A 22,237-nucleotide genomic window follows, 5' to 3' on the forward strand; every position below is an offset into this window, starting at 1 on the left:
TCCGGACGAGGTCGAACGAACACCTCCTCACAATCTCCTCCTCCTCAAACCGCGGAAAACTCAACCTCCCTCGTCGCCGGCCGATACACCGCGAACGATCCGTCGTCGGCGAAACAGCCCGGGTTGACCAGCTCGGTGTCCTCGAACTTCGCCAGCGCCTGCTGCTCGGTCCTGTCCCCGAGCACGACGCAGTGCGGCGCGGGATAGAGGCGGAGCGCGTGGTCGTGTTCCCAGTACACCGGAAGCTGCGCGATTGGCAGGGGCGCGAGATGCGCCTGCTGCACGAGAGTCGCGGCGAGGTGGCGAAACAGCGGGCGGTTCTCCCACTCCGACGCCTCCTCGTCCTCCTCCTCCTCCTCCTCGGAGAGCTCGTCGTCCGAGACGATCTCTTCGCCGTCGTCCCCGTCAGCGTCCACGTCAGCGTCCACGTCAGCGCCCCCGTCGGCCTCCTCCATGACCGCGTCGAAGAGGTCCTCCGCCGTGGCGCCGTTGGGCTCCGCGTTTTCATCGCCGCTCCCCGCGCCGCCGCCTCCCACCACGCCTCCCTTCCCGCCTCCCTTCCCGCCGCGAAGTTTCTTGGCTCGCGCGGCGGCCCTTCGCTCCGCGCGAGCCTCGTTTCGCTCCAGCCGCGCTTGTCGCGCCAGAGCCTTCGCTCGCGCCCTCGCCCTCGCCGCCTTCTCCGCGGGCGCGTCCTCAATCTCCGTCGGGGGCAGGATGCAGTTGCGGCGCATGCGCGACTGGAGGTCCTCGCGCATGAACACGAGGTCCTGGGATCGATACCTGACGCGCGCGGGGTTCGACGCGAACGTCGCGCGCGGCAGCGCCTCTCGAAGGGACTCGGTGAGGCTCGGCATGAGCGGCGGGCGGGGAAGCGCGGATGAGACGCCCGGATCGCCGGGACCCGGAACGATCACCCACCTCGCCTCCTGCCTGAGCCGCGGAAACTCCCGCACGAGCTCGGCGAGCTTGTCGAAGCCCTTGGCGTAGTCGCCAAAGCCGAAACGCGTCGGTCCAAACGGCTGGGATGAAAAGTCTCCCATGAGCACGAACATCGACGGTATGGCGTCGAGCGAGTCGAAACCCTCAAAGACGGTCCTCAGCCTCGCGAACGTGGACTCGCGATCGAGCCACACGTCGCTCAGGACGACGAACATGTCGCTGGTGCTCGCCGCCTCCTCCTCGACCATGCGTTCGATATCCTTGGGTCGGAGGCGGCCTGCGCCGACAAAGTCCAAAAAGTTGGTGGCGTTGCGAGTGTCCTCCCTCGACTCCGCGGGGGGAAAGCCCAGGGCGCGGACCTCGAGCACGCCGTCGGACTTGCGCACCTCGCCTTCCGCGACGACGATGCAGTTCTCGGTGTACAGCCCGGAAGACGTGGCGGCGTGCGATACGTCCACCTGGATCTGCCCGGTGAGGTCCTCGAGAAAGAATCTGTCATCCTCGAGCTGCGAGAGGCAACCCATGACGTACTTGGTCCCGACGCTGTGCCCGAGTAGGCCGGTGAGGGGCGTGAGCTCGCAGTAGGTGCGCTGCGCCGCGGCGCCGCTCGCGCTGAACGCGGGTTTGACGAACATGCGGTGCCTCGCGACCCTCTGCTGGAGTAAAAGAAAGCGCTCGCGGTAGAGCTCGATCTTCGACTCGGCGGATGCGTTGATGGTCTTCACCTTCCCCGCGTTCTCGTGGAAGACCTTACGCTGGGTGTCGTAGCAGTATCGGGGCATGTCGAAGGCGTCGACGATGGTGATGCCGTCCTCGTCGTCGAGCAGCGCCGCGGTGCCCTGGCCGTCGGGCGCGGCGAACGCTCCGGTGCCGTTGTGCTTGTCCACGGCGTGGATCACCTCCTCCGCGCATCGCAGGTCGACGATGGAGGTGGTCAAGGCTTTCGCGTCGAGCTCGTCGAGCATCTGCGACAGCGCCGCGTGCGGGTCGTCGCATCGCTCCAGGAAATCGACCACCGCCGCCATCGCGTCTCCTCGCATCGACAGGCCCATCATCTTGAACTCCTCGTTCACGACGCCCTGCATCTTGGCCGAGCTATTTGAACTGCTCTCCTCGGGTGCCCACGATGGGTTTGAAAAGGTCGTCGAACGATCGGCGGGCCCTTACTCACGCGCCGGGATCGACGCCGCGGTTCTCGTCCTCGGCTCGGGACTTGAAACTGTTCAAACTCGAGTCGCCGGTCAGCTCGCGGCGTCGCGGTCGATGCGCCGAGCGGTGTGCGCCGCGCGAGCGAAAGAGTCGGGATCTCGCGAGTTTGAACTGGGTTGGCGCGCGGCGTGGTCCAGCGGTCAGGCGGTCCAAACGACATCGGCGTTTCGACCGTTTGTATGGGACGTCGCGACGCAGTGGGCAATGGCGCCGAAGCAGCGGTCGAAGGTGTACGCGTCGGCCCCCGCCGCGGGCCGGCCGGTGTTCGATGAACCCGAGCGCATCCCGGGAATCCCGATGAAGGCCCCGGTGCCCAAGTTCCCGAAGAAGGCGCCGTCGTCGGCGCGGCGAGCGCCCACGGCGGAGGAGAGGAGAAAAACAGCGGAGGATGCCGAGAAGCGCGCGAGGGCGGAGCTCGACGCGGAGGTGGCCGCGAGGCTCGCCGAGGCGGACGCGATGAAAGTCGCGCTCGCCGATGCCGCACGGAGCATCCGCGCCGTCCTCGCCAAGGGCCTCGCGCCGCGCGAACCCGGCCAGGCCAAGCCCGGGGGACGCATCATCCGCGAGTCGTCCAAGGAGAACCGCGGGGCGAACGTCGTGGGGACGGAGGAGACGCCGGAGGAGAGGAACGCGCCCCTCCTCGCCAAGTTCCGACGCGCGCAGGCCGACAGGGCGGAGCAGGACAAGGTCATCGCCGCGATGCGCGGGCTCCTGAGACGCGCGGGAGCCACCCCCGAGATGATCGACCGCGCCGTCGACCGCGAGCTCTTCCCGGGCGTCGAGAACCCATCCGACGAATCAGTCGTCGCGCCGGGATCGTCGCGCGAGCTGCTGATGCGCGAGGTTCGACGCCTTCGAGCTCGCGAGAAGGCTGCGTCGGGGGTGGTGACGGCCAAGACGGGCGGGCCGAGGGCTCCGGGCGGCGGCGGAAGCTTCGAGGCGCGATCGCGTCTCGCCGCGGTGGCCGCAGCGCTCGAGGACGTCGCCAACGGCCGAGCGCCCGCGGCTTCGCGACCGTCCGAGCATCCGGGAACCCTCGGCACCATCGGCACCGTCGGCACCCTCGGCACCGTCGGCACCGTCACCGCGCCGCCCCCGATCGCGCTCGCGTCCCCGCGGATGCCGCCGCCGCCGCCCATCGCGATACCCCCGCCGTCGCCGTCGCCGTCCGTCCTATCCGACATCGACGGAGCCGCCGCGATGGACGCGTTGGAGCGACGACTGGGCCGGCAGCTCGAGCACCAGGCTCGGATGATCGAGGCGACGACGCGCCAGCTCGAGGCGCAGCACAGGGAGGACACGGCGCGGCTGGAGCGGGAGGCCAAGGCTCGAGCCGAGGAGGTGAAACGAGCGAGGCGCGAGAGCGAGCAGCTCGTGGCGGAGACGGCGGAGAGGGTGGTGGACGTGGCGCGGCGGTCGCTGCCGCAGACCCCGGTGCCCACCCCGCGGGGGCGGGATATCGGCGCGAGGGAGGAGCCCGGCGGCGACGGCGGCGCCCGCGGCGATAAAGCGTCGGACAAAGCGGCGGACAAAGCGGCGACGAAGATGAACGAACGCATGGCGGAGGTCATCGACGATCTCGTCGACGAGTTGCGTCTGGGCGCGGAGACGGCGGCGGAACGCGACGAGTCACGAAAGCAGGAACACGCGCTCGTCGCCAAGAGGCTCGAGGAGGTGACGAAATCGCACAGCATGAACCTCAAAGCCGCCAAAGCCGACATCGCTCGAGTCACCAAGGACGAAATCGCCAAACTGGACAAGGTCAACGAGGAACGCGCGAGGGACCTAGCCGCGACGGTGCTCGCCTCCGAGCAGGTGCTCTCCATCCGCGTCGAGGAGGGCGTCGAGAGGAACGCGTCGGAGGTCAAGGCGGCGGTGGAGGCGGCGAGGGCGAAGGAGGAGGCGGCGAGGGCGAAGGACATCGCCGACGTCGCGGAGAAAATCGACGAGGCGGCGTCCGCCGCCACCGCGCGCGCCGCGTCGCTCGAACGCGAGCTCGCCGCCGCGCTGGAGCGCTTGGAGCTCGAGCTCGTTGGCGCCAGGGGAGAGACGGCGAAGATCAGGCGGGAGTTTGAAGAGACCGCGCACACCCGCGCGGAGACGCGAGTCGCCGCCGCCGAGGCTTCCGCGGCGGTGCGCGAGGTGGCTAAACTTCAGAAGCGGCTGCTCGCGGCGCAGGTGGACGCGCGGCTGGGATGGCGGGAGACGCAGAGACTGCACGCGGCTCGCATGGAGAACATGGCGGCCAAGCTGGTGGAGTACACGTCGCGGGAGCGAAGGCTTTCCGATGAGCTTCACGAGCGCGGGGTTCAGCTCGAGCTCGAGCGGCGGGAACACGCTCGGCTGCGGGGGATGCACGCGGAGATGTGGAAGGAGACTTCCGTCGCTCGGCGCGGGCGGTACGAGGCGGAGCTCGCGGCGTCCACCGCAGCGGAGGCTGCGGCGGCGGCGCGGGACGCCGCCGTTCGAGAGATTTCAAAATCCAGGGACGTGGCGCTCGCCGAGATGGCCAGGCTCAGGGCGCACTACGAGTCCATCGCGGCGGCGAACCCGAAGGCGCAGGGGAAGGCCGAGGCCGCCACCGTCGTCGAGGCCCTCAACGCAGAGCTCGCAGAGGCTCTGAGGCAGCGGCGCAGCGTCGAGGGCGACCTGCAGGACGCTCTGCGGCGGTTGAGGCTTCACGCCGCGGATCTCGTGGCGAGCAGGCGGGAGATTTTGTCACTGCGGGAGGCGCTGGAGCGATCGGGCGCCGCGGGCGACGGCGACGGCGGCGACGCGGCGGCGGCGGACGCGAGTCGCCAGTCGCGTCCGGTCGAGCCCGTCCGATCGGGCGAGCCGCTCACGCCTCGGGAGTTTGACGCGCCGCCGGTGATGTTTCAAACGCCGCCAGCTGTGTACCCGACGAGTCGCGGCTCGATCGCGATCGTGGACGAGGACGAGGCGAGCGAGACGGGCGAGACGAGCGAGGGTTCGCCGGAGATGCGCGCGATGCTCAAGGCGTCCGCGGAGGCGAGGGAACGGCTCGAGGCGCTGACGAGGCTGAGGTTCGACGAGGTTCCCCTGTCGCCCAAGTAGCGAAGAGGCTGGCGAGTTTTTTTCCACCTTTGGTATCACTTCGACATATATAAACAGGGTTGATGAATCTCGCCGCTAATACGTCGCGGCTCAGCCGAACTTGCCGAGCTCCTTCTTCTTCCACGCCTGGATGGAGTTGTGCACGAACCCGTCCGCAATGCCCATGACCGAGTACACGCCGCCGACGATGGCCATCAGCGTGGTGATGAAGTGGTAAAACTTCTGCCTCTCCTCGCTGACGCTGATCTGAACCGGCGACGGATCGAAGTGAAACTTCGCCCTCGGGAGCTCCTTCTCCGACCGGAGCGAGTGCGAGTGTTGCGTGTACTCGTACACGTTGAACGGCGCGGGGCTTCCGCTGGGTTTGATCGTCGTGAGCACCGTCTGCAGGTAATGCTCGTGGGTCACGTTGTCCTCTTCGCTCGTAAACGTCCCGCCCGCGAGCTTGTCGTGCCAGTCCCCCTTGGGGTCCTTCTCCCTGGAGTGGAATCTGTCGAGGTATCGCTTGCGCTGGGGCGTGAGCTGCTGCCCAAAGTAAAAGTGGTGCACCACGTGCGACATGTTCATGCTCTCCGCGTGAAACGAGTGCGACTTGGACGTCGCCGTGACCCAAAGGTGGCCGGGAACCTTCTTGACCAGGACGAAGCCGGTGACGGAGCACCCGGGGCCGTCGATCTTCTTCACCGTCTGCGTCTCCACCGGCTGACGGATCGCCAGCTCGGTGTCCTTGTGATCCGTAGCCTTCCACGCGGGCAGGAGCTCCTCGGCGAAGGTCGTGATTGCCTCGACGGTTCGGTCGCCGTGGTAGGAGGTGTGGTCGTGGTCGTAGCCGCGGTGCAGGGCGTCGTGGGACTTGGTGTACACTCGCACGGACGGGTACCCCTGGATGTGCTGATCCCTGCACAGTCGTTCGTGCTTGGTGCAGTCAACCTCGGCGACGACGACGCGGTTGGCGTGATCTTTGGGGTACTTGGCGTGGATCTGGAGCGCGGATGCTTTCCAGACGGGGTCCAGACGCCTGGACCACGGACACCACGGCGCGTAGAAGTTGACCAGGAGCACCGCGGCCTTCTTCTTCTCGTCTTCGAAGGATTTGGCGTCGAGCTCGAAGACTGCCTCGGCGTGCTTGTCGCTGTTTGGCATGGCGGCTTTGCGCTCTGCGTGTTCCTCGACGGCCTTGATGGCGACGGCGGTGGCGGCGTCGTCGGCGTGCTCGGGCTCCTTCCTGTTCTCGTGCCCGCGCTCCCACTGGATGGGCCCGAGCGGGTTCAGCTTGGCGTCGATCGCGCGCTTGAACACCGTCTTGGTCAGGTTGAATCGGTTCAGTCCCATGGCGTCGCCGACGTCGACGGAGGCGAACTCGCACGACAGCGCGGGGAACGAGACGTTGAAGTTGATGCGCATCATCTCGCCGTCCGCGCTGCGATCGATGACCACCCGCGTGTCGAACTTGGGCGTGAGGTAGCTGCCCACCTCGCTCACCAACAGCAGGCCGATGACGAGCGCGGCGAGCATCGAGATCACGCTGCCCGGGATGGTGCCCTCCGTCATGTCCTTCGGGATCTTGCGGTAGAAGTCCACATTCTTGAACTTGGCCTTGGACATGAGACCCATGGCGATCCTTGAAGTCGCTGCGCCGCTCCGTGCGTAACCTTACCCGCGCGACCTCTCGCCTCGCCTCGCTCTTTCCCGTGTCGAGAGCACTGACCCAATTTCCGATCGAAACGCCGGTGTCACACGTGAGGTTTCGGCCTTTCCACACGCGGCCCCATCCGAGACGGACGCCGCGGTTCCTCATGCGGTAACACCGGACGCGGATTAAACCGTCGTTTCGTGGTTTAAAAGTTGCGCTGAATTTCGAAGCGGTGATCGCACAGACGGGCAGTCTGAAGATTTCGTGCCGGCCACCAACCGACGCCGCCGATCCGACTCTGCGCGAGAGAGCTGGCAGCGTGATTGTCCCGTTGGTTCCTGTTTTAGAACCCCGGCAGCGCGAGACGCCGGCCACTTCGTAAGCACAGCGTCATCACAGCGCTCTTTCGAAACACTCAACAACTCTAACAATGCGTGAGGTTATCTCCATCCACATCGGCCAGGCCGGTATCCAGACCGGTAACGCGTGCTGGGAGCTCTACTGCCTCGAGCACGGCATCCAGCCTGAGTGAGTCAAGCACGGGTTTTTTTCCTTTTTTGAAATCATTTCGCCGGCTCCAGATCGGCGCGGAGATGCGCGCCGTGATGATCGCGCGACCCTTCGCATGCACCGCGATGCGACCCAAACGCTTACGTTTCGCCTCTATTTTCAATTTAACAGCGGCCAGATGCCCTCCGACAAGACCATCGGTGGCGGCGACGACGCTTTCAACACCTTCTTCTCCGAGACTGGTGCTGGCAAGCACGTCCCCCGTGCTGTCTTCCTCGATCTCGAGCCCACCGTGATCGACGAGGTCCGCACCGGCACCTACCGCCAGCTCTTCCACCCCGAGCAGCTCATCTCCGGCAAGGAGGACGCCGCGAACAACTTCGCCCGTGGTCACTACACCATCGGCAAGGAGATCGTCGACCTCTGCCTCGACCGCATCCGCAAGCTCGCGGACAACTGCACCGGTCTCCAGGGCTTCATGGTCTTCAACGCCGTCGGCGGTGGTACCGGCTCCGGTCTCGGCTCCCTCCTCCTCGAGCGCCTCTCCGTCGACTATGGCAAGAAGTCCAAGCTCGGCTTCACCATCTACCCCTCCCCCCAGGTGTCCACCGCGGTCGTCGAGCCCTACAACTCCGTGCTCTCCACCCACTCCCTCCTCGAGCACACCGACGTCGCCGTCATGCTTGACAACGAGGCCATCTACGACATCTGCCGCAGGTCCCTCGACATCGAGCGCCCCACCTACACCAACCTCAACCGCCTCGTCGGCCAGGTGATCTCTTCCCTCACCGCGTCCCTCCGCTTCGACGGTGCGCTCAACGTTGACATCACCGAGTTCCAGACCAACCTGGTGCCCTACCCCCGCATCCACTTCATGCTCTCCTCCTACGCCCCCGTGATCTCCGCGGAGAAGGCGTACCACGAGCAGCTCTCCGTGGCGGAGATCACCAACTCCGCCTACGAGCCCGCCTCCATGATGGCCAAGTGCGACCCCCGCCACGGCAAGTACATGGCGTGCTGCCTCATGTACCGCGGTGACGTCGTCCCCAAGGACGTCAACGCCGCCGTCGCCACCATCAAGACCAAGCGCACCATCCAGTTCGTCGACTGGTGCCCCACCGGCTTCAAGTGCGGTATCAACTACCAGCCCCCCACCGTCGTCCCCGGCGGTGACCTCGCCAAGGTGCAGCGCGCCGTCTGCATGATCTCCAACTCCACCGCCATCGCGGAGGTGTTCTCCCGCCTCGACCACAAGTTCGACCTCATGTACGCCAAGCGCGCCTTCGTCCACTGGTACGTCGGTGAGGGTATGGAGGAGGGCGAGTTCTCCGAGGCTCGCGAGGATCTCGCCGCCCTCGAGAAGGACTACGAGGAGGTCGGCGCCGAGTCCGCCGAGGGCGACGGCGAGGATGAGGAGTACTAAACGGTGCCGCTCGAGCCGGCGACTGTCCACGAGGAGGTTTGCGTTTTTCGCCCATCTGTAGCAGCATCGCCGCGAGTCTAGCTTCTCTCCACCGCGGTCGATCGAGGCGCCCGCGGCCGTCGCGTGCATCACACACCGCGGCCTAGGGACCTCTCGACACGTTTGTAACGTAAGGACCTCGTGCCCTTAAACGCATCGAACCCTCGCGCGCCCTCCTGGCCCCGCGCTCGCCATCGTCGAATCGGAAAGCGCCGGTTGGGAGGATGAAAATTGCGTTGGGATACTTGTACATATATCATAATGGTGTGAAGTGACGTAAAGTGGTGTGAAGAGTTGCATATACATAGACACATAGTCACGTATCGTATTTATGGTTAACGTCAATGGCGGCCGTGACTGGAGCGCAGCGACCAAGGACGTCTCAAAGTTCCGTGGTGTTTTTGGAGGTAGAAAGCTGTTTCTACCTGGTCATTTTGGTTTCATTTTTGACGGGAGGGTAGAAACGGCCATCACGTCAAGAACACCACGTCCCTCGGCAACCCGAGTCGCCAACATAAATACAGGCAGTCGAAGCTGCTGCGTTTCGCGAGAAGTCGCGATCTCTAGAAAATTACGATATGCTTGATTAAGTGTACACAACATATTTTTTTACATCACAGTAGACGTTAGAAAACAAGGGAGCTAAATAGGGATGTCGACAGCCCAAATTTGAAACGTTCCGCTGATGGCGCCCAGGGAAACCCGTCGCTCAGAAGGCCCCGGCCTGCATCATCATGAAACTGCCCGACGTCATCAACGCAGAGAAAAAGCCAGTCAGCTTACGACCATTCTTTGGGATGGCGAGCAACTCGCTGTCTGAGCTGTCCTTGACAATAATGTCGCCGAGTTCATCAACGGCGATGGTGTCGCCTCGGGCCGAGTAGAAGACGACATTCTTGGCGTTGGTGTCCTTCGTCCAACCAGTGATTGTGTACGAGTACTCCGCAGTGCCGTCGGCGTTCTGGAGGTAGAGGCTTTTGGTGGCGTCGAGCGCGGTATAATCGAGGGCGTACGAGTCGTGAAGCGAGTTCTGAACGATGATCGACCCGCTCGAGGCGGGCACGTCGCTTCCGGCCACGCGGGTGATGCCCGAAGCGTCAGTCTTTGTCTCCTTGGAGGCTTCAATTACTGTTGCAGTGAGACCGACGATTGCGCCGACCAGCCCGAGGAGGACGAAGAGGAGGAGCGCGACGGCTTTCATCAGCCTCTTGTTCTGTTTCTTGCTCTCGTGGTAAAGCTTGGCTGCGATGCTGCGAGATAGGCGGAGTCGGGTCAGTCGGGCGACGAAGTGAAGAGAATCGCTAAGTTGACGAACTTTGTTTGATGGTTGGAGACGCAGAGAGGGGATTACTCACGCGAGCTCTGTTCCGGATACGGTGCCGTCGCCGTCGACGTCGAACACTGCGAGCGTGGGACGCAGTTCCTTGGGAAGTGTGCACAACGCGATTTCCCCATCTTTGGCTGCCCTCTTTTGCGCCGCGAACATTTGGAAAATCTCGGTTATCTCGTCGATCTCCAGCATGCCGTCACCCTCGTTGTCGATCTCCTCGAGGATGGGGCGGAGCGACTCGGGGAAATCGGAGATTTTCATAGCGAAAACGTCCTTGGGAGCCATTTTTGTCGTTGGGAAGGGTATTCCAGACAGGTGGCGGGAGGGCGGGCGACACCTATAAGTGCTGACTCGGGCTTAGGTTTTGTGCAAAAGATCTACAAGTAGTTTAAGTATTTCGCTTCCTGCAACACAACTAAATAATCTGTGACCTCATACCGCGAGAAACTCAACATCCATCTTCGGGTTTGCTCTGACACGAAAAACGAATATTGCATGTTCACCGCTCCGCCCACGAGCAACCCCACGGCGATGAGGAACATGAAGACGGACCCGAAGAACCATTTATCGCTGGGGCAATGGCCGCTCATCCTTCTAGGACTACTGGAAGGTCTTTTCTCTCGCGCGTCTCGGCGGTGGTCCGCGCGGTTCTACTGACGATGGATGCCCGATTTGTCAACTATAATTTGTCAACTATGATATTTGTTATTTTGTCGTCTGAGCCAGGGTAAATACTCATACGTGGATGTCTGACTGGATTACATACGTCAACGTCACGCGAGTTACCCATGTAAATCGCGCATAGTGCTAAGAGGTATAGTGAAACAAAATTTCAAGACACTGCCCTTTCGGTGATTATCAGCAGTTGGTTTTGTTTGCTTGTCTCGTTTTTGTGGCTGATTGTATATCTCAGGAGACAACTCTGTAATCCCTCCAATCGCCCGGCCCTGAACCCTACACCTGATCCGGGCGACTCGCAACGAGAGCCACTCACATCGATGACGTTTCCCGGCGTTTCGGGTGCACGCATTCTCCGAGCGCGCCTCGCACGCAGTCGCCGCAACTAGTTCTCGCTCCTCGCGAGCATGACTTCCGGCCTCGCAATTTCCGTCGCGGCCGTCGCCTCACGCGTCGTCTCCGGGCCCCGCGCGCTTCGCCGCGCGACCAACGGCGCCACCTCAAATCACACCCCCGCGAACCGTTGGACCGCTACCTCCACCCGCCTCTCCGCTGTCACCGATCTCGATCAGGCCGACCAGGTCTCCGAGACCGTCTTCGCATCCGGGACCGATGCTAAGGTCGCCGCCTTCTGCGTTGAGCAGATGGTGGACGAGGCTGCCATGCTCGCCGCCAGCACCTTCCCCATCTCCCCCGACGACCTCATCGCGCGAACCAAAGCCATCCTCGCCAACAAGAACGGCGTGGAGAACCCTGCGCTCCTCGCTTCCGACTTCAAATTCGTCGCTCCCGTTGTCGGTCCTCTCCCTAAGGATGATTTCCTTCAGGCATTCGACGGGTTCAAGCTCGAGGAGGGTTTCCCGGACGCCAATGCCGGGTACTACGCCTTCCGCATCGATCCCTTCGAGCCCAACCGCGTGTGGTTCGACACTCGGTTCCGCGGAACCAACACTGGCCCTCTCTCCGGCGGCTCGCTGGCGGCGACGGGAAAGAAGGTTGAGGCTCCTCCCCAGGCGTGTTCTATGCTCTTCAACGAGCGCGGCGAATGCACCCAGCTCACGGCGGGTTACGTGATGGACAAGCAGGTCGGGAACACGGGCGGTCTTGGAGGCGTTTTCGGCATCTTCTACGCCATCGGCTACGGCCTTCCCTTCCCCGAGGCGCAGCCTTGGAAGAAGAGCAAGCGATACAACCTGTTCCTGAAGTTCTCGGAGTTCCAGAAGTTCGTCAAGTCCTTGGGCGGCGGGAGCGACTGAGTTTCGAGGCGCCGAGAGTGGCCATTAAAATATGGCCCACCCCACACAAAATCCATCGTCATATTGACAATGTATGAGTATATGTACAAGTGATGTCCGCCCCATCTGCCCATCCTCGATGTTATCAAACCGAATTCTCGGCGGGAAGGGGCGCTCACGCAGAGATCCGGGGGCGCGCCGCGCGTCTGGAAAGATGCGCGTGCCCGTCTCCGGCGGTGCCGTCGAGTCCGGCGTGCGCCCCGAGGAGTCCAACCCTTGGGGCCGCGGCTCGTCGGGCTCCTACGCCGCGCGATGGGGCGCGTGCGCGTGGCCCCTGCGCAAGGAGGATCCGGGGAGCAGGTCGGAGGAGGCGGTGTGCGTGTGGGGCGGCGCGCCGTGCGCGGACGAGCGCGAGATCCTTCTCCTGCCCGTGGATCCCAACGGAAAGCGCCGGAGGATCCAGTCCACGGGGGAGCATCCGCGCGCGCGCGAGTCCGCGGGCGTCGCGGCGGTGAAGCGCGGCGCGTCCGTGGCGCACGTCGTCTACGGGGGCTTCGCGCAGGACGCCGCCGCCGCCTCCGCCACCTCGGACCCGCCCGGCGCCGAGGGCGAACCCCTGGGCGACGCCTTCCTCATCGACGGGAACATGCGATGGCGCGCGCTCGTGCCCTTCGGGGGCGTCGCACCGCCCCCCCGCGGCGGCCACGCGCTCGTCCCCATCGCATCCAACAAGGCATTCGTCTTCGGAGGCCGCGGCTCGGACGGCGCGCACCTCGGCGACGCGTGGATCCTCGAGCTGCACTCCACCGCGTCGGTGGCGGCCGGGTGGAGCGGTAAGAACGTCGACGCGCGCTGGGAGCAGTCGCCGGTTCGAGACCGCGACGCGCCGGCGCCCCAACCTCGAGAAGCCGCCGGAGCCGCGTACGTGGCTCCGTCAAAATCTGCGGGTGAAAACGCGCGGTGGACGTCCATTGGCAACATGGTCCGCCAGCTGGACCCAAAGTCGCGAACCCCCGGCGGCACCCCCTCGGCACCCCCCTCGGCACCCCCCTCCGGCGACGGCGACGGCGACGATGCGGGCGACGGTGACAAGGGCGATAAGTCGTACGGGGGTAAGCGCGGCGAGGTTTGGATCTTCGGCGGGTGCGACGAGAGCGGCGTGCTCGACGACGTGTGGCGGTACGACGTGGACACGTGCGCGTGGCACCCGACGCGTCGCCCGACCGGGACGACGAAGCGCGGGCAGGCTGGCGGCGGACGGGGTGTGAGCAAGGCGGCGGCGGCGGCGGGCGCCGAGAAGAAGAACGTCGCGTGGCCCCCCGGTAGGTTCGGACACGCCGTCGTCGTCGTCCCCGCGCGCGAGCTGGACCCAACCGCCGCCGCGCGCCTTCACGTCGCCGACGAGAGCCCGTGCGCGGTGATCCACGGCGGGTGCGGCGCGGGCGGTGAGGTGCTGAACGACGTCTGGGCGTTTTCGTTTGAGCGCGAGCGATGGACGCGGCTCTCCGGCGACTCACCGGAGACTTCCGGGGAGTTTGATCGTGCGCGCGAGGTCAGCCGGGGATCCAAGTGGACCGACGCGCCCGGACGGTGCGCGCACGGATGCGTGTACGTCGCCGGCGCCCTGCGACTCTTCGGGGGAATCGCGTCGGGGACACAGCTGGCGAGCGTCCACGAGTCGGTCAACGTGTACCTCAGCGCGACAGCCGCGGAGCGCGCTCGCGATCGCGGCGCCGTCTTTTCAAAGTCGGGCGACAAACCCCTCGCGGACGCGGAAAACCCGGCACTGTCGCCGCCGGATCCCCCGCCTCCCGCCGCCGCCCGCGGCAGGACGCTGGCCGGCCTCGACCCGCCCCCGGCCGATACCCTCAACGCGTCGCTGGACATAAACACCGAGGACGGCGGCGACCAAGGCGCGAGGCTCACCGCGCTGAAGGGTCTGCGTTGGATCGACGGCGAGTCGGGACGGAAGAAGAGGAAGGAGGAGACGCCCGCGTCGCCGCCAGCCGGAGCCGACGTGGACACCGGAGCTGACGTGGCCGCTGACGTGGCCGCTGACGTGGATGCCGAAGCCGAAGCCGCGGACGCTAAGACGCCGTCTCCCGACGCGTCCACCGACTTTGAGTTTGGCGGGGAGGGCGATGTCGACGTTGGGGTGGATAAATATCGCGACGAGATCGGCGCGGCGATGGCGCACATCGCCGCCACCGGGCGCCTCAAATCGTCCAAGAGACGCGCTCCTCCTCATTCCGAAGAGGGCTCGCCGATTGCCAAGCCGACGACGTCGGCGCGGACGGAGGACCTACCGCCGACGGTGATCAAGCCCCGACGGAACCGCGCACTCGGTACCGGGGACGTCGAGGTCCCCGCCGCCGTCGCCGAGGAAGAGGAATCGCCGGACTCTGCGCTCCCCGAGGAGGCTGCGCTCGGGCCGTCGCGAGGCGGTCGGGGCGGCGGGAGGGGGGCCGGCGGAAGGGGAGGACGGGCCGGGGGTAGGGGAGGACGGGGCCGCGGTCGCGGCGCCAAGCCCGCGGGCGACGCGCCGGTTCCCGAGGCGCACTGGCTCGCGCCGGACGCCGTCAAGCCCATCGCCGCGCCGGGCGTGCGGGTCGTCTCCGAGGGGTCCATGAGCGACGAAGACTCGCGCGACTCGGAGAACAAAGACGACAAAGGCGACGGCGACTCGGAGAACGCCAGGGCGCTCGAGAAGGCGCGGGAGGCCGAGGCGAAGGCTGCCGCGGCCGCGGAGCGCGCGGCGCGGCTCAAGGAGGAAGCCGCGCGCGCGGCGGCCGAGGCGGCGGCGGCGGCGGCGGGCGACGACGACGACGACGACGATGACGAGGATGATTTCCGCGTCGTTCAAAAAGGTTCCGGAACCGAACCGCCCGTTCACCTCGACGACACGCACGTCAACGGCAGCCGCGGATCCAAGGGGAAGCACCGGTGGTCCGCCGTGTCCGTCGGTCCCACGCCCCCGTCGCTCAAGGGGCGGTTCCAGGAAGCCGGAGCCGCGTGGGCGTCAGCGGGACTCGAGGTGATAAAGGACACCCCGCCGGTCAGTGATCAAGGACACCCCACGGGCGTCGGCGCCGGTAAGACCCCGGAGGAGAAGGTGGCCGAGGCGGAGGACGACCAGGAGCTGAACACGCACGCATACGACCTGTTCTGCGTGTGGCGTCGCATGTCCCGGGACGACGAGGAGAGCGACGACGCCATCACGGCGGCTTGGGACGCGATGGATCCCGAGCTCAAGCTCCACTTTTTCGAGCAGGCGAGGATCGCGAGGTCCGGCGGCGAGGCCGACGTCGACGTGACCCTTCACGTCGTCCGAAAGGAGCTGGAGAGCACCGCGGACCCCGACACGGACGAGGCGGCGCGCGCCGCCGCGCTCGCCGCCGGCAAGACGCCCCACACGGCCACGCGAGTTCTCCGCTTTGACGCCGAGCACGAGGGTCCCGGCACGGAAGGGGAGGACGGCGGGATAGACGAGGCGGGTCTGGCGGCGGCCATCATGGACGTCGACCACTCGCGCAAGGCGCTGGCCACCCCGGAAGAGGACAGGCAGCGTTTGGAGGACGACGCGGAGCGCCCGCCGGCTGTGTCCAACGCTCAAACGAAGCCCCAACGGACGGGTTTGGGCGTCGACGTCGACGGTTCGCTGCTTGGGAAAAAGTTTGAAGACGGCGAAATCACCGGCGGCTTCGAGGCGGGTTACTTTCTCAGCTGCGTCGTGGACGGCGTGCGGTGCCGCGGCGTGCTCTTCTCCCCGGTCCTCGCGCTGCAGAAGTGCGCCGGGGACGGCACCCCGGTCGTCGTCCTCCCGAGCTACTGCGATCCAGGGAGGATGGTGTACGACGGGGCGCTGCAGAGCGTGGTATTCGCGGATGACGAGGGTCGGACAAAAGAGGTTTGGGGCAAAGATTACGTAAACCCGCAACACCCGGGAGATAAGACGGTCAAGGGCAGGGCGGCGCAGGTGGTGGACGGGGGCAAGCAGCCGCATCCCGCGCCGCCCGGCGCCGACGAGCGCGAGCGGAAGCGGGATCGGGAGGGGGTGGGGGATCTGGCGGACGGCGGGGTCGGGGCGGAGGGTCGGGTGAAGCGATCGGCGAAGGAGAGCGCGGACGGATCCGCGCCGTCCGCGCCCGCGCCCGCGCCCGTCGCGGCGTCCCCCGCGGAACCCGCGCCGGAACCGGGTAGCCGCCAGCCGGAGAAGCGCGGGCGCGGACGGCCGAAGGGTTCCAAGAACAAGACCCCCGGCGAGAAGGCGGAAAAGGCTAAAGTCGCGAAGACGCCCCGCGAAAAACACGCCGCGGACGGAGCGCCGACGAAGCGGGGACCCGGCCGGCCGCCCAAGATCTCGCAACCGACCCCTCCCAAACCGGACGAGGGAGCGAACGCGCTCGTCGACCCCCTGTCGCCCGACGCCGCGGCACCCTCGGCACCCTCGGCACCCGCGCCGGCTGATACCGGCGGCAAGCGACCCCGCGGCAGGCCGAAGGGCTCGGGCGCCAAGGGCAAGGCACCCGGCGCGAAGCGCGCGAGGCTCACCGACGGCGCGCTCCAGAACGTGCTGAACCTGACGGCGGGAGTCGTGGAGGACATCGGCGCCGTTGTCGGGGATCTCAGTTCGGACGACGACGACGACGTTCCCATCGCGGCCATGGTCCCGTCGGCTACGAAGAGTGCCGCCTCCCCCGCGGTGCCGACGGTGCCGACGGTGGATGGCGTTCCCGTGAAGCGGCCGCGGGGCAGGCCGAAGGGGTACAGGCCCAGCCTCATGAAGAAGAAGCCGCCGCCGCCGCCCGCCCCGGCTTCGCCGTTGGAGGCGCAAGACGACGAGGTCGACTTTGAGGTTGACGGAGACGACGACGACGAGCCCATCTTGAGACCGAGCGGCACCCTGGACGACGTCGTCGAGAGGACGCCGGTGAAGCGAAAGCCGGGACGGCCCAAGCAGTCCCGCGCTAAGGGTTCGCTGGAGTGAGAGAGGAGCGAGCACGACGTGAGTAGCAGCAGCGCCGAGAATATGATAACACCCGTAACGCTTCGATGTTTTTTTCCCGCGAGTCACTTCGCTTCCTCGGAAGCGACGAGGCAGTTTGCCATGGCGCAGGACGCGTTCGACGCCAAGACGGGCGAGCTCGCGAGCATCCGCGACGACCCCGAGGCTGTCAAGGCCAGGGCGAGCGACGGCGCGCTCGTCCTCGTCACGCGCGTCGCCGGATACGTCCGCTCGTGGGCGATACCCCTGGCGGAGGCGGAGGAGATCGTCCGCACGGGAGACAGACCGACGGTGCCCGAGCTGTGCGGCGTGCGACTCGCCGTGCGCCGCGATAACCCGGGCGAGTGCGAGAATCCCTTCGCAGGGTACCTCATGGCGCAGCCGCACACCGGCTTACCCCCCGCGCAGTACATGCACGGCCACCAGAAGAAGCTCGCGGACGTCGTCGACCTGCCAAGCGTGGGTCCCATCACGGTGGTGCGTCGAGACCTCGGCTCCTTCGGCGCCCCCGACATGCAAGCGCTCTACGCCCTCATGCACGAGATCGTCGACGCGTACGGCGACAAGGGCAAGGCTGGGGACGAGTCCGCGCGCGCGCGGATGTGCGTCAGCGAGTTTCAGATATACCGCGCGCTCAGACCGACGGGGCTGGACACGCAGGACGTTCACCCGCCGCCGCACCTACTTCGACCGAGGGTACGTCTCAAGGGACTGAAGAGCGCGCCCGCGCTCAACGGACTGTGCGGATACCGCGACGCGTACGACGACGTCAAGCGGCGATGGCACGTGTACCTCGACGGCAAGACGGGCCTGGACAAGCCGCTGGGGATCAGAGCCGAGAACCTGGAAATCTTCTCGGATAAAATCGAAGCGTGCGCCAAGACGTGCGCAAACGCGGTGGAGGATCTTCTCGTCGCTGGCCGGCGCAGGTGCGAACGCGAGGGGAAAGAGTGGATCAGTGAGGAGGAGGTGAGTTGGGCGGCGTTCAGTGGGGTGTTTCCCGCGGTTCCGCCGCCGCAGTGAGAACGTGGACGGGGTCGGCGTAGTTTGGGGTGTCCGACACTTGGGGCGGCGACGGGACTCGACGCGACCCGTGACGCGGCGCTTGGAACGGACATGTGCGGAGTCAACTTCAGATGGTGGGACGTACGCTTCAACTGGTTTCTCGAGTGACGCGATGTGACTCCAGTTGGGAAGTCTCCAGTGTACCCACCATCTGAAGTTGCCAAGTTCCAAGCGCCGCGTCGCCGGCGGCGGCGGGTTTCATTTTTCCGGGGTGACCCTCGAGTCGGTTGTGTGGCGGCGGCGTGGCGCTTGGGAACATATTCGACTGCCAACTTCAGATGGTGGGATGGAAGCTTCAACTACAGTGAGTGTGTTGGGACGTACTGCAGTTAAAGTTGTATTGGTCGTTCCCACCATCTGAAGTTGGCCGAGTTCCAAGCGCCGCGTCGCCGTCGAAGGCGGGTGGATGTCGGATCTGCCGATCCTACAAGTAGTCTGATTTCGGGAGGACACGTCACTCGCACTTTTTTGTCATCAATACTCAACTCAGCCTACTCGCCTCCCACTTCGCATAGCGCCCGCGTGCGCGGGATCGGTCGGCGCCATGGGGGTCACGAGCCAGCTGAAGGCTCGGCTGGGCGAGGAGCGATACAGGCTCCTGCAGGTGCGCGCGATCCTCCCGCGGCCGACGTCACATCCCCGACGAATCTTACGACTCGCGCATCTCGCAAACCACCGACGGGAAAAACCGACGACTCAACCCCTCCGCACCCCTTTCCCTAAACGCAGTCCGTCAGCGTGGAGTATCAGCGGGGCACGACGCCGGTGGACGCGTACTACGACGTCGCGCTGACCATCCTCGACGGCGACGCCGGGTCCCTGCTCGCACTGGCGGGCAAGCTCCCGGACGAGGCGAAAAAAACAGAGCTGCTCGCGTTCCACGAGCGGCGAACACGAGAGGCGGCAGCAGCGGCGGCAGCAGCACAAGCACAAGCAGCCGCAGAAGCCCGAGCCGCCGCGCTCGCGGCCGAGGCGGAGTCCACCGCGCGACGCCTGGACCGCGTCGCGAGCCTCCGCCCGCTGGCGCCCATCCATCGCGTCGACTCCAACGCGTCCATCGCATCTTCCGATCGGTCCGCGAAAACCGACGACGAACACATCGACCAACTCGCCGACGCCGCCGACGCCGCCGACGCGTCTTCAAACGACGTCATGCGCGAGCTGTTCGCCGACGAGGACGACGAGGACTGCTGCCCCGTCTGCCTCGACGCTCGCGTCACCGTGCAGTGCGTCCCGTGCTCGCACGCGCTGTGCGGCGGGTGCCTCGAGCTGTGGCGGCTGACGAATGCCTCCTTCTACGCCGTCGCTAAAAACGGAGCCTCGGCGACGGCGACGACGTGTCCGATGTGCCGCGCGCCGATCGCGGGGTTCACCGCGCGCGTCGCGTCCGCCGCGACGGGGAGGAAGAAGAGGGACGCGGGGGGTGCCGATGGGGGTGCCGAGGGGGGTGCCGTCGGGGCTGGCGCCGTCGTCGCGAGGAGGAAGGAGTCCCGGGGCGCTCGCGCTCGACGCAAGGCGCGGGAGAGAGCCGAGTCCGACGCGGGCGGCGGCGACGACGGATTCGGACCGGCGGATTACCGCGCGTACGGGGACTCGTGGTCGTCCCAAGAACACTCTGGAAGGACTCCAGAAGGCTTCCGGAGCGCTTCCGGTTGCGAACGAATCGACGCCGACCCCGACGCCGACTCGCCCATCGTGGTTTGGTTCAGGCAGGACCTGAGGGTGCGCGATAATCCCGCGCTTCACGCGGCGGCGAGAACCGGGCGTCCCGTCGTCGCGTGCTTCGTGTGGTGTCCTAAGGAGGAGGGCGGGTGGCCGATGGGTGGCGCGACGCGGTACTGGCTTCACCACGCGCTTGGTTCGCTCCAGGCGTCGTTACGAGCCAGGTACGGCGGAGACCTCGTCGTCAGGGACGCCACCGGAAACGGAAACGTGACTGGAAACGTTACCAGAAACGCCGGCGGGACGTCGTCGCCTTCGTCGTCGTCGTCGTCTTCTTCTTCTTTCGACGAGCTCGCCGCCGTCGTCCGCGAGTGCGGCGCCAAGGACGTGTACTGCAACCGCGTGTACGAGCCGTGGAAAATCGCGCGAGACCGCGAATGCGAACGAAAATTCTCCGCCGAGCTGAACGTCCGATTCCGTTCGTTCAACGCCGGCGTGCTGTACGAACCGTGGGACGCGCGACCCGACGCCACGGACGACGCGTGCTGGAACAGCGGCTACGGCAGCGTGCGCTTCTTCCTCCGCGGGTGCGCGAGACTGGGCGAGCCGCCGCCGCCGTTGCCGCCGCCGCCGACGATGCGAGTTCGGTTACCGGCGGATAAACGCGCTCGATCCGTCGGCGTCGACGCGTTGCGCCTGGCGCGAATGCCGAGAAATGCCGGGAAAGGAGGGGGAACGAACGTCGGGATCATCGACTGGGCGGCGGGGATTCGCGACGCGTGGACGTTCGGCGAGGACGGCGCCGCGGCGAGCCTTCGCGAGTTTTTACTCGACGGACTCGAGCGATTCGACGCAAAAACGGCTCGGGAGTACACGGAGCACGGCGGGGTTCAATCGAACCCGGGTAACGGTCAGAGTAACGGTCAGAGTAACGCTCCCAAGGCGAGCACCGAGCGGTTCCGCGCGGACGTCCGGACCACCGCGCGCATCTCCCCGTACGTGCGACACGGCGAGCTGAGCGTTCGGGAGGTGTACCACTCGGCGAAGGCGATTCAAGTCGGGAGTCGGAAATCGAGGGCGAGGTCAGCCGCCGTGTTCCTGCGGAGGTTGGCGTGGCGCGATCTCGCGTACTGGTCGCTGTGGCGTTTCCCGCGCCTGTGCGACGAGCCGCTTCGGCCGCAGTACGCGACGCAGTGGTGGGCGCTGCCGTGGGATCCGGTCGGTCGCGGCGACTCCGTCCCGAGAGCCGTGGCGGTGCGTAAAAAGCGGTGGCACGCGGGTGCGTTCTTTTTTTTGTTTTTTCGTATGGGCAATGAGACTGACGTGTACGTGTTTTGTTTACAGGGATGGTCGCGTCGTCGGACGACGCCCTGCGAGCTTGGCAGTTTGGACAGACGGGTTACCCGCTCGTGGACGCGGGGATGCGGGAGCTGTGGGCCACCGGGTACGTGCCCAACTACGTCAGGCACGTCGTCGCCGGCTTTTTGATCGAGTACCTCAACGTGGACTGGCGCCACGGTCAGCTCTGGTTTCACGACACACTCGTCGACGCGGACGTCGCCATCCAGGGTTTCATGTGGCAGAACGGCGGCCACAGCGGGATGGACCAGTGGAACTTCGTCATGCATCCGGTGTACGCCGCCAAATCCGCGGACCCGGACGGTGAATACGTCCGCAGGTGGTGCCCCGAGCTCAGCGGTCTGCCGAGGGAATACGTGCACTGCCCGTGGGAAGCGCCGGCGACGACGCTGGCTGCGGCGAACGTCGCGCTGGGAAGGCACTATCCCAAACGAATCGTCCTGGACCTGGAGGACGCCAGGCGAAAGTCGTTAAAGGCGGTGGTCGACGTTCGAAGGGCGCACCCCGAGTACGTGCTCCCCGACGGGAACGAGGCGCTGCCGCTGCCGGAACCCGGACGAACGGCTCGTTGCATCACTCGGGTGGATTACAGGATGATGAGCGAGGAGGTGGTGACTCGGCAGACGGCGGCGGCGCCGTGGGACGCGAGTAGGCGGCAGCGGCGGGATCCGATGTCGCGCGCGCTCGACGACGCCGCGGCGCTCAGCGAGAGGATAGCGCGAGACGCGGCGAGCGTCCTGGGATGAACACGACGGAGCTCTAGCATTCATTAAGTCTAAAGCAGCGGCATTCATTAAGTCTAAAGGGTTGCCTCTCGGTCCACTGCACTCATTACGCAAGTTTATTACTGCGGGTGCGTGTCGGCGTCCTCGGGTGTGATGGGCGGTTCGCGTCGTCGTCATCGGCCGTGCCCCCCGCCGCTCGGTGACGGCTTTTGGGGGCGGGCTTCACTCGCGCGACGTTTTCCGCCCCTCGAGTCGAGGCGCCCGGATGTTCGGTGCGTGATGTGCACCGACGCGCGCTTCGTGAAGGCGCGCGTTCGTCGGTTAACCTGCGAGAGGCGAAGAAAAAAACG

General features: G+C 65.9%; 8 protein-coding genes across 8 annotated transcripts; 5 read left to right on the plus strand and 3 right to left on the minus strand.

The window, feature by feature from the left end:
• Positions 1-44: 44 nt before the first annotated feature.
• Positions 45-1,964, minus strand: MICPUN_101999 (predicted protein; the record flags this gene model as incomplete). The annotated part of the gene is made up of 1 exon (XM_002508249.1): positions 45-1,964. The coding sequence occupies one exon, from the start codon at positions 1,962-1,964 to the stop codon at positions 45-47; it is 1,920 nt and encodes a 639-aa protein (XP_002508295.1).
• A 238-nt stretch (positions 1,965-2,202) lies between these two features.
• MICPUN_60894 (predicted protein) lies at positions 2,203-5,223 on the plus strand (the record flags this gene model as incomplete). The annotated part of the gene is made up of 1 exon (XM_002507963.1): positions 2,203-5,223. The coding sequence occupies one exon, from the start codon at positions 2,203-2,205 to the stop codon at positions 5,221-5,223; it is 3,021 nt and encodes a 1,006-aa protein (XP_002508009.1).
• Positions 5,224-5,264: 41 nt separating this feature from the next.
• On the minus strand, positions 5,265-6,907 carry MICPUN_108808 (predicted protein). Its single transcript, XM_002508250.1, has one exon. It carries the CDS (start codon positions 6,835-6,837, stop codon positions 5,314-5,316), a length of 1,524 nt encoding a protein of 507 aa, XP_002508296.1. The 5' UTR covers positions 6,838-6,907; the 3' UTR covers positions 5,265-5,313.
• A 332-nt stretch (positions 6,908-7,239) lies between these two features.
• Positions 7,240-9,088, plus strand: TUA2 (alpha tubulin 2). Its single transcript, XM_002507964.1, has 2 exons — positions 7,240-7,384; positions 7,538-9,088. The coding sequence occupies exons 1-2, from the start codon at positions 7,287-7,289 to the stop codon at positions 8,787-8,789; spliced, it is 1,350 nt and encodes a 449-aa protein (XP_002508010.1). The 5' UTR covers positions 7,240-7,286; the 3' UTR covers positions 8,790-9,088.
• Positions 9,089-9,416: 328 nt separating this feature from the next.
• MICPUN_105967 (predicted protein) lies at positions 9,417-10,491 on the minus strand. Its single transcript, XM_002508251.1, has 2 exons — positions 10,184-10,491; positions 9,417-10,078 (listed from the first exon to the last, which is right to left on the minus strand). The coding sequence occupies exons 1-2, from the start codon at positions 10,441-10,443 to the stop codon at positions 9,538-9,540; spliced, it is 801 nt and encodes a 266-aa protein (XP_002508297.1). The 5' UTR covers positions 10,444-10,491; the 3' UTR covers positions 9,417-9,537.
• Positions 10,492-11,243: 752 nt separating this feature from the next.
• Positions 11,244-12,092, plus strand: MICPUN_102003 (predicted protein; the record flags this gene model as incomplete). Its single annotated transcript, XM_002507965.1, has 1 exon — positions 11,244-12,092. The coding sequence occupies one exon, from the start codon at positions 11,244-11,246 to the stop codon at positions 12,090-12,092; it is 849 nt and encodes a 282-aa protein (XP_002508011.1).
• A 193-nt stretch (positions 12,093-12,285) lies between these two features.
• MICPUN_105968 (predicted protein) lies at positions 12,286-18,099 on the plus strand (the record flags this gene model as incomplete). The annotated part of the gene is made up of 2 exons (XM_002507966.1): positions 12,286-17,054; positions 17,142-18,099. 2 exons carry the CDS (start codon positions 12,286-12,288, stop codon positions 18,097-18,099), a joined length of 5,727 nt encoding a protein of 1,908 aa, XP_002508012.1.
• Positions 18,100-19,836: 1,737 nt separating this feature from the next.
• On the plus strand, positions 19,837-21,602 carry MICPUN_66851 (predicted protein; the record flags this gene model as incomplete). The annotated part of the gene is made up of 4 exons (XM_002507967.1): positions 19,837-20,027; positions 20,094-20,478; positions 20,674-21,025; positions 21,181-21,602. Coding segments are annotated over 4 exons (1,350 nt in total), but the record flags the coding sequence as incomplete, so codon positions are not given.
• Between the last annotated feature and the right edge of the window lie 635 nt (positions 21,603-22,237).

This window comes from Micromonas commoda, chromosome 8, assembly GCF_000090985.2.
Source record: "Micromonas commoda chromosome 8, complete sequence".
NCBI lineage: Eukaryota > Viridiplantae > Chlorophyta > Mamiellophyceae > Mamiellales > Mamiellaceae > Micromonas > Micromonas commoda.

Coding starts and splice junctions, on each gene's coding strand:
- MICPUN_108808 (XM_002508250.1), bottom strand. CDS start 6,837: ATGGGTCTCATGTCCAAGGCCAAGTTCAAGAATGTGGACTTCTACCGC.
- TUA2 (XM_002507964.1), top strand. CDS start 7,287: ATGCGTGAGGTTATCTCCATCCACATCGGCCAGGCCGGTATCCAGACC. Junction 7,385..7,537: donor GAGCACGGCATCCAGCCTGA/GTGAGTCAAGCA, acceptor TCAATTTAACAG/CGGCCAGATGCCCTCCGACA.
- MICPUN_105967 (XM_002508251.1), bottom strand. CDS start 10,443: ATGGCTCCCAAGGACGTTTTCGCTATGAAAATCTCCGATTTCCCCGAG. Junction 10,079..10,183: donor GTATCCGGAACAGAGCTCGC/GTGAGTAATCCC, acceptor CCTATCTCGCAG/CATCGCAGCCAAGCTTTACC.